The sequence below is a fragment of the Raphanus sativus genome, chromosome 4 (assembly GCF_000801105.2).
Source record: "Raphanus sativus cultivar WK10039 chromosome 4, ASM80110v3, whole genome shotgun sequence".
NCBI lineage: Eukaryota > Viridiplantae > Streptophyta > Magnoliopsida > Brassicales > Brassicaceae > Raphanus > Raphanus sativus.
The window spans coordinates 24316485-24326606 of record NC_079514.1 but is presented as its reverse complement, the minus strand read 5'-3'; the positions used below and the strand labels follow the sequence as shown (position 1 = coordinate 24326606).

The 10122-nt window shown below is 41.1% G+C and overlaps 1 protein-coding gene across 1 annotated transcript; it reads left to right on the top strand.

The window, feature by feature from the left end:
* The first annotated feature begins 5415 nt into the window (after window positions 1-5415).
* LOC108828932 (G-type lectin S-receptor-like serine/threonine-protein kinase At1g61360) lies at window positions 5416-8631 on the top strand. The gene is made up of 7 exons (XM_018602583.2): window positions 5416-6776; window positions 6870-6980; window positions 7051-7220; window positions 7311-7521; window positions 7607-7844; window positions 7940-8090; window positions 8181-8631. The coding sequence occupies exons 1-7, from the start codon at window positions 5516-5518 to the stop codon at window positions 8499-8501; spliced, it is 2463 nt and encodes an 820-aa protein (XP_018458085.2). The 5' UTR covers window positions 5416-5515; the 3' UTR covers window positions 8502-8631.
* Window positions 8632-10122: the final 1491 nt, after the last annotated feature.

The following is a 10122-nucleotide window of genomic DNA, read 5'->3' as shown; positions in this document are numbered from 1 at the left end:
TTCTGTAGCTCACTTCCTATAGCGACCGAGCTTTTCCTGTAGCTCACTCCCTATAGCGACCGAGCTTTTCCTGTAGCTCACTCCCTATAGCGACCCAGCTTTTCCGTAGCTCACTCCCTATAGCGACCCAGCTTTTCTGTAGCTCACTCCCTATAGCGAGTGAGCGAGTGAGCTTGTAGCGAGTGAGCTTGTAGCGAGTGAGCTTGTATTGAGCGAGCTCTCGGTATTGAGCGAGCTTCGTATTGAGCGATATTGTTCCGCGGATTGAAGTCTTTGTTTCGAGAACCCGTTGTCCGAGTATTCAAGCTTCAGTTTTACGACAAGAACATGATCTTGTCGAAAAGTTCTTCGTAGAGATTTGAATGCTTGGATACCTTTCGCAAAGACACCGTCGACAATTTTTACGAATGATTTGATACTAACTTCGTCGTCAATACGAACCATTGGAGCTTGTTTCGACGCTGCGAACTAATCTATTCAGAATTTTATCGTAAAGTTTAGTTTGAGTAATTTTTACGGGAATTATCTTTTTCGAGGAATATTTTCGAACGTTAATTTCGTTGTGACCGTTTTTGACCCCAACAATCTTAATCGACCCTGGCAGCACCCATAACTTCCTTGATCTACAGGTCGCTAAAGGCCTAAGATGCACCTTGACGCCAACGAAACCAATGTCGGTTGTTGCAGCAAGTGGAGACCTAATAACGTACAAATGCATTGCTTTCTCTTGAAAGATGCAGGGTTACAGCTCCAATGTGGAGATTCAAACCCTGCCATTGGGATGCAGTGATTTGGTGCTAGGTGTTCAATGGCTATCAACATTAGGACAAATTCTCTGGGATTTTCTTAACATACGCATGGAATTTAAGTTCAATGGATTGAAACACGTCCTGAGAGGCATCACACCAAACAGCTCCAAGATAATCACAGGAAGCAGCCTCAATAAACTTATGCTACAAGATCCTCAAATTGCTCTACTACATCTCCGAGAACCTGACGACACATTGGAGACAAAACAACCACTCGATCCTGAAACCATTCTTTATCACATTGCAGCTAGCGGTGAGAATATGGATGGTAGTGGTTCGTTGCAACAATTGCTAGACTCGTACGCAGACATCTTTGAGGAACCATCCGACCTACTACATTACATGGAAGGATTTAACCACAAGATTTCACTGGAAGCAGGCTAAAACCCTGTTAATCTACGACCCTATCGATACTCTTCTATACAGAAGGACCCGATAGACAAGATGATTCGTGAAATGCTCACACAAGGCATCATCCAGTATAGCTCAAGCCCTTATGCCTCACATGTGGTACTCGTGAAAAACAAGGACGGATCTTGGAGACTATGCGTCGACTACAGAGGTTTAAACCATCAAAGACAAGTATCCAATACCACTACTAAAAGACTTACTCGATGAACTGGGAGGTTCTAAGTTCTTCTCCAAACTGGATTTACGAGTTGGTTTCCATCAACTCCGAATATCACATGAAAATGTACACAATTACGAATACCTCGTTATGCCGTTCGGTCTTACTAATGCTCCCTGCACATTCCAAGGTCTCATGAACCACGTCTTTGAGCCAATTCTTCGGAAGTTTCTTCTGGTTTTCTTTGAAGATATCCTTATATAAAGCAGAACCTGGGAAGATCATCTCACTCATTTGGATATGGTGTTCTCCATATTACGCCATCAACGGCTATATCTTCAGATGTCTTAATGCACATTTGGTGCAACGAGAATTGAGTACCTCGGTCACTTCATCTCCAACGAGGGCATCAGCACTGATCCAATAAAAATCAAAGCAGTCGAAAATTGGCCTACTCCAACAAACCAAAAACAGATTCGAAGCTTCTTGGGTCCTGCCAATTATTATCGCAGGTTTATACAAGGATACAACATTATAGCTCGCCCTCTCACCTTGTTACTTCGTAAAGATGGATTCACGTGGGGACCTGAGACAGCTACAACTTTCAAATTGCTCAAGGAAGCGCTCACATCCGCCCCCGTCCTCACACTACCAGACTTCTCAAAGACATTCATTATCGAAACTGATGCTTCCAACGCCGGCATCGGCGCTGTACTTATGCAGGATAATCACCCTATATGCTATATCAGTCGGGCTTTGGGAACTCGCCATCAAGGACTATCAGTTTACGAGAAAGAATTACTTGTTGTGGTTCATGCAGTGCAAACATGGAACCCTTATTTGACAGATCAATAGAGCCTGAAGTTCTTATTGGAGCTGAAGATCACAACTCCTTTTCAGCACATGTGGTTATCTAAACTAATGGGTTATACGTTCGAAATACAATACAAACAAGGCAAAGAAAACACAGTGGCTGATGCGCTCTCACGATTTTCATGGTCACAACTACTCAACCTCACACTCTCGCAGATTCATCATGGTTTCTATGACGAGCTAAAGAACCTCTGGAACACTGATCCGACTCTTCAGAAAATAATATCTGAGCTGCAGGCTAAACCTTCATCACATGCCTCCTACTCCTTCGTCAATGGCGAATTACAACAACGTGGGAAGCTTGTGGTAGGTAATAATCCCTCTGTAAAGCTCCATATTTTTAAATGGTTGCACGACTCTGCAATTGGAGGTCACTCCGGTCGCGACTCCACTTTGCACCGTATAAAGACATTGTTCTATTGGCCAAATATGAGTTTGGAGGTTCAAAATTATGTTCGCAACTGCTCCACTTGCCAAAGGAACAAGTATGATCAATCCGCTAAGCCTGGTCTGCTACAACCACTACATGTACCCGCAGGTATTTGAGAATCCATCAGCCTCGACTTCATTGAAGGTCTCCCTCCTTCATCAAGCAAACACTGCATTCTAGTGGACATAGATAGATTGAGCAAAAACGCTCACTTTCTCGCTCTCTCTCACCCATATACAGCTATGGATGTTGCAAATGTTTATCTAAACCAAGTCTATCGACTTCACGGCATGCCCAAAGATATTACTCGACCCAACGTTTCTCAGCGAGGTCTGGAGAGAGATATTTCGAGTACATGGGGTTGACTTGAATTACTCGACAACATACCATCCCCAGATCGATGGGAAGACAGATGTCACTATAAAGACACTGGAAACATACCTCCGCTCTATGACTTCAGACACGCCACATACATGGGGCGACTGGTTGCCTCTAGCCGAATGGTGGTACAACACTACGTACCATTCTGCAATCCGCAGTACGCCATTTGAAATCATCTGTGGCCAACCTCCTCCGGTCCACCTCTTATATCTCTCTGGCGAGAGCACTTCACCTACAGTTAATAGAAGTTTACAACGCAGAGAATAACTGATCGATATGATGAAGTTTCACCTCTTGAGAGCTCAGAACAGGATGAAACAATATACCGATGCTCGACGCTCTGTTCGTGAATTCCAGATTGGTAACTACGTCGACCTCAAGCTTCAACCATACCGACAACACTCTCTCAAAGGACGTCATCTCCCGCACAAGCTATCTCCTCGTTTCTACGGACCCTTAGAGATACAAGATCGAGTTGGTCCCTCAGCTTACAAGCTTCTTCTTCCAGCAGGCGCCGTAATACATAATGTCTTCCATGTCAGTCCACTTAAGCTATTTCTAAATCCGCCTACTTCACCACCGCTTTTGCCACAGTACCTTACTGACGTTGGAAAGGATAAGGAATCTGAAATGATCCTTGAAAAGAACTCAAACGCCAGAATAGAGCTGTCACAAAGATCCTGGTTCAGTGGAAGGGACAGTCTCCTGACGATGCTATTTGGGAATTCTATCAGGACTTCATTGCCAAGTATCCGGGTTTTCATACTTCAGGGCAAGTATGTTTTCAAAGGGGGATTATTGTGACAGAATTATGTCAATGCATTATTCAAATCGACTTTGGTGTTTTATGATGTGGTTTTTTCCCATATTTTTGTCTTAGATAATTATCAATCTTTTAGGCTAATTTCCATATGTGTTTTGAGATCACGTTCTTTGTTTTCATATATAAGGCATCGCCTTCATAAGTTTTAATAATAAGTCAATTACAATCTTCTCAATCTCTTATTACTTTCTGTGCAAGCAACGCAACTATTTCCTACGATCTCAACATCTTCGAGTTGATCCTTCTTCCTCAGTGATCATCTTCTAGGTGTGTGCATCCCCTTCCTTCTAACCTGCAAGTAAGGTTACTAGTTTGGGATTTACGATACGATCTACTGTCTCACAGAGTTGTTGGAACTATGTATGTGTCTATTTGCCTCCTTTATTAACATCTCATACGAAGTCTTACTTTGCTTATATCATCAACATGAGTAAGTAGTTTGGTAAAATGAACCGAGGATACATGTCTCCAGAGTATGTATGAATAGGAAGATCACGGATTCATTTACACAAAAAAAAAAACTAAATAAACATGTCATCTTAATCCTTTAAAAAAAATAAAAAGATGTCATCTTGATTTAAGATATTTTAATAAAAGAAGACAAACAAGAACAGAAGTGAAAAAGAAAACATTAGACGACCTTAAAATAACATTTAATTTAACGAAGGAGAGAGGGAGATAAGTACGGCTTAAATGTATAAACGCACGTGTTTTGGACTCTTTGTGTCTACGCGCGAGACAGAGAAGGCTTGCTTAATGGCTCAAGTATTCAAAGACACGAGACAAAATCCTGAGTGCTAAAAACATCATCACCGTCATCAAAAATTGTGTTGTTGTTTACGTAAAGATCTCAGTTAAAGTCGTAAAGTTTGGATCCAAGCTTACGCCCAGATGATCTCAGCATGACTAATCACAATTACTTTACAATAATTTTTTTATTTTCTTTTTTTTACGAAGGCTGACCGCTTCTTCAATATGGGGCGCACTGATTATGTTCGAGGAAATGACTGACCGAGTTTTGACTTCGTGAAAAAAATAGGTAACGTTTAAATTTCTCCTAATTGGGTTCCTGCAAGAACTCTATAATCTTGTTAAATCCGCTAAAAAGTTATGTACTTGATTATTATCATTGGAATTTCAGTTTGTATGAGATAAGAGATCTTCTAGAAATGCTTCCGTAGCATCCAGGTAACTTCTGCATATGACTCCCTGTTTCATTTTGACGTTAATCTTTTTTTTTTATGGAATGATGGAAAGTGACAAGTGTGAAATTTGAAAAAAAGTATTTTTCAGCGCTTGGAGATAATTTTGACTTCTATTTAGACTTAGCGCAAATGGATTGTTTCAACCTCTCACTCTTTATTCTGTTTAATTATAGAAAAAATAGAAAGCAACTTGATGAATAGATTATTGATAGTAATATATTATTGCACCATACAAAGTTAAAGGAACGTTGAATAAGTCAAGTATTGCGATCTAAAACCTGGTCAACTTTAGGTGTCTCTTTAAGTAGCAGAAGCCATCAGTTTCTATGTTTATAGGTGAAACTCTATAGGACGATTGTTCTCTCAGTTCTTTAAATCTCACCAAAACACTACATTTTTTTTTTGTTCATTTATTGAATTCCCAAGATGGGTATAGTTGTGTGCTTGCTTTTGATAACAACCTTGTTTTTAAACTCTGGCTATGCAGCTATAAGCTCTTTGAGTCCTTTGTCAGTAGGGCAAACTCTCAGCTCTCCTGGCGGATCTTTTGAGCTAGGCTTCTTCAGTACCAACAATTCTGGGAATCAGTACGTTGGAATCTGGTTCCAGAAAGTCACTCCTCGGGTTATTGTCTGGGTGGCTAACAGAGAAAATCCAGTCTCCAGCCCCACGGCGAGTCTCACAATCAGCAGCAATGGAAGTCTTGTCTTGCTTGATGGCAAGCAAGATCATGTGTGGTCATCGGAAGGAGATCTCACGTCTAACAAGTGTCGTGCTGAGCTTTTAGACACCGGAAATCTTGTCCTCGTGGATAACGTTACTGGAGACTATTTGTGGCAGAGTTTTGAGCATCCTGGTGATACTATGCTACCACTCACATCTCTGATGTATGATACTCCTCACAACAAGAAACGTGTGTTGACTTCGTGGAGAAGTGAGACTGATCCATCACCTGGGGATTTTGTAGCTGAGATCACCCCACAAGTGCCCTCGCAAGGCGTTATATGGAAAGGCTCGTCACCTTATTGGAGAAGCGGACCTTGGGCGGGAACAAGGTTCACTGGGATACCAGAAATGGATGAATCATATATAAATCCACTGGGTATGGTTCAAGATGTAGTCAACGGCACAGGAGTTTTTGCGTTTTGTGTACTGAGAAATTTCAATTTGTCATCCATCAAGCTAACGTCAAAGGGGTCATTGAGGATTGAACGGTACGAGGGAACCAAATGGATTAAGCACTTTGAAGGTCCGGTAAGCTCATGTGATCTTTATGGTACATGTGGACCTTTTGGTTTGTGTGTGAGATCCGAGACTCCAACGTGCCAATGCTTGAAAGGGTTTGAGCCAAAGTCAGATGATGAGTGGAGAAGCCGGAACTGGAGTCGTGGATGTGTGAGACGCACAGACTTATCTTGTCAAGAAAGCTCCTCTCCAGAAACGCAGGGGAAAGAAAGAGACGTCTTCTATCATGTTTCCAACGTAAAGCCTCCAGATTCTTACGAATTAGCAAGCTTTAGCAATGGAGAACAGTGCCACCAGGGCTGTCTAAGGAACTGTTCTTGCACAGCCTTTTCATTTATCAAAGGAATAGGATGTTTGCTGTGGGACCGGGAGCTATTAGACACCGTAAAATTTACTGCCGGAGGAGAGACTCTTTCCCTTCGTCTTGCACACTCTGAACTGAGTAAGCCATCTTAAAGAGCCTTTCTTTCACTTGCATCATGTAATCTCTTAACTGTCTCGAGTCTTAAACAATGTTCTTGTGTGACCCTTTCAGCTGGAAGCAAGCGAATCAAGGTTATCACAATTGCAACTCTCAGCCTCTCTATTTGGTTGATCTTGGTGCTTGCTGCATATGTGTGTTGGAGATACAGAATGAAACAAAATGGTGAGAGCCCAAATAATGCATTGACTGCCTTGAATTTTGTGCTAACTCATCGTTGCTTATGATTTATTAGATTCAAGTATTGTTTCCAAGGAAAATGTAGAAGGCTCTTGGAAGAGTGATTTGGAATCACAACATGTCTCAGGTTTAAACTTCTTTGAGATTCAAACCCTACAGACCGCCACAAACAATTTCAACGTGTCAAATAAACTTGGTCAGGGTGGGTTCGGTACGGTTTATAAGGTAAGAGATATGGTTCCATCTATTCGCTCTTCCTCGTTTTGATAAATTTTTGCTTCTTTATATGACTGTCTGCAACTATGTCGACTTCAGGGGAAGCTTCACGATGGGAAGGAAATAGCAGTGAAGCGTCTTTCTAGCAGCTCTGTTCAGGGTAAAGAAGAGTTCATGAACGAGATCAAACTTATCTCAAAACTACAGCACAGAAACTTGGTTCGGCTTTTGGGATGCTGCATTGATGGAGAAGAGAAGTTATTAGTCTTTGAATATATGGTGAACAAAAGCCTTGATACTTTTCTCTTTGGTAAGTCTCTTCTTGCTTTTCTTCTTCCCATGACAGTAGATAGTGTTCTTTGTCCTGATTAGTTTCTGTTACACTTGGCTAACAGATTTGAAGAAGAAGCTTGAGATTGATTGGCCTAAGAGATTCAATATCATTCAAGGAATTGCTCGTGGACTTCTCTATCTCCACCGTGACTCATTACTCAGAGTTGTTCACCGTGATCTGAAGGTCAGCAACATTCTACTGGATGAGAAAATGAACCCAAAGATATCGGATTTTGGGTTGGCTCGAATGTTTCATGGGAAGCAACATCAAGACAGCACTGGCAGTGTTGTAGGAACTCTGTAAGAAACTAGTCCCATTCTCATCACATTCTCAGTAAACACTCTTTCTTGTTTTATACTCAACTTGACTAACTAAACGGAATAAACTTGAACAGAGGATACATGTCTCCCGAGTATGCTTGGACAGGGACGTTCTCTGAGAAATCTGACATTTACAGCTTCGGAGTTCTGATGCTCGAAATCATCACTGGCAAAGAGATTTCAAGCTTTAGCTATGGGAAAGATGGCAAAAACCTTCTCTCATACGTAAGAACATATCTAAGAACACTTTGCAGGGTCTGGATTTGATTCTTAGTTCTTACATGTTTTTCGCGGGTTTTTGGTTTGTTGTAACAGGCATGGGAATCTTGGAGCGAAACCCGAGGACTGAATCTACTGGATGAAGATCTTGCTGATTCTGATGATTCAGTTAATACATTTGAAGTAGGGAGATGTGTTCATATTGGTTTGCTCTGTGTTCAACATCAAGCTATTGATAGACCAAACATCAAACAAGTTGTGTCGATGCTGACATCATCAACCGATCTTCCTAAGCCAACACAACCAATGTTTGTATTGGACACAAGCGATGAGGATTCTTCTGTGTCTCAACACTCCAATGGTCTCTTCTCTGTTGATGAAAGCAAATCTTCTAAGGGGCTAAATTCTTCCAATTGAGTTTGTTGACCAATATGATTCTTCCACGAGGACATGATTCTGTTAGTTAATTGTGAAATAAATCAAGGATGTAAATTGACTATATAGTCAAACAGTAGGTTGTGAATTTTACATTCTCCAATTCTCTCAATCTTGCCCATTCTCCAAAAGGTCTACAACCACGTTCAATCAGTCTATAGAACTCTTTAGTGTTTCACCAGCTGCACATGGCCCCCAAATCTTAACAACACTATATGTTTGAGTAACAAAAAGATACATTTTTAATTCTCGTATGGTAGATGGGATAGATCACTCGTATCTCTACACAACCTCACATGCTTCTTTATCACTTGAGACCATATGATTCCCCTTTTTCTTACATACTTCCAAGATTACATCCATTTAAACAAAGACAATTCCTTAAATTCAGTTTCATCTTTCTAATCATATCTCTTAGCTTGGATCTTAACGAATGTCTTGTTTAGGAGTTTTGACATTTCTGCACCAAAGGTAAGATTGATCATTGGGCTCAAATTATTCTAATGCAACTTGATTGAGCCGTTATCATTGGGGTCCTCTCTTTTGAGGTTTGCATATTTGTCTTCGCGATCTTTTTCAGTTGAAGAAAAGTCAAAGCTTGCTTTGTCCGAGTGTTCTGATGAAGACTGTCAAGAAACCTAGAATAGGGTAATGGTTTTCTTGTATTGATCTAGGTCAAAGGACCAAAGTATATATACGTACAATGTGTCCTAATATCCGAAGATATGCAAATCTATATTACAAGTATATTAACATAATAGATTACAATAGAATATATGAAAATATCTTCGGTATATATCCTCAATACCCCCCTCAAGTTGGAGAGTGAACATCAAGAACTCCCAACTTGGGTAAGAAAACATCAAATTCCTTGCGTCCAAGCGGCTTCGTAAAAATGTCTGCAAGTTGAGAATGTGTACAGACATGTCTTGTCGCAATGGTGCCCTTAATAATCTCATCACGAATGAAATGACAATCGTTCTCAACATGTTTCATACGTTCATGAAACACTGGGTTAGCAGCCAGGTAGATTTGCAGATTTACTATCGCAGTGCAATGGAATCGGGGATGTAAAGTGAACACCAAACGTACGAAGAAGATTTCGAATCCACATAATTTCCTGAACAGTGTAAGCTATAGCACGATATTCAGCCTCACAACTAGATCGTGAAACACAGTCTTGCTTCTGTGTTTTCCAAGAAATAGGAGAGCCTCCTAGAGTAATAAACCAGCCAGTAAGTTAGCGACGAGTGGTACGGCAGCCAGACCAATCGGAGTCGCACCAAGCTTCAAGTGTAAGATCCGTATGGGTGCGAAGTAAGATCCCATGTCCGGGGTTACCCTTTAGATATCGTACAACTCGTATAGCAGCATCCCAATGAGCAACCTTGGGCTTTTGCATGAACTGTGCAAGAAGATGTACTGAGTAAGCAAGATCAGGACGCGTAACGGCCAAGTATATCAATCGGCCAACAAGTCGTCTATACGCAGCAACGTCTGTGAAATCTGGACCTTTGTCTAGAGACAGAGTCTGATTCTGTTCAACCGGAAATGCAACAGGTTTTGCGGCTAGTAAACCGGTTTCTTCAATAATGCCTAGAGC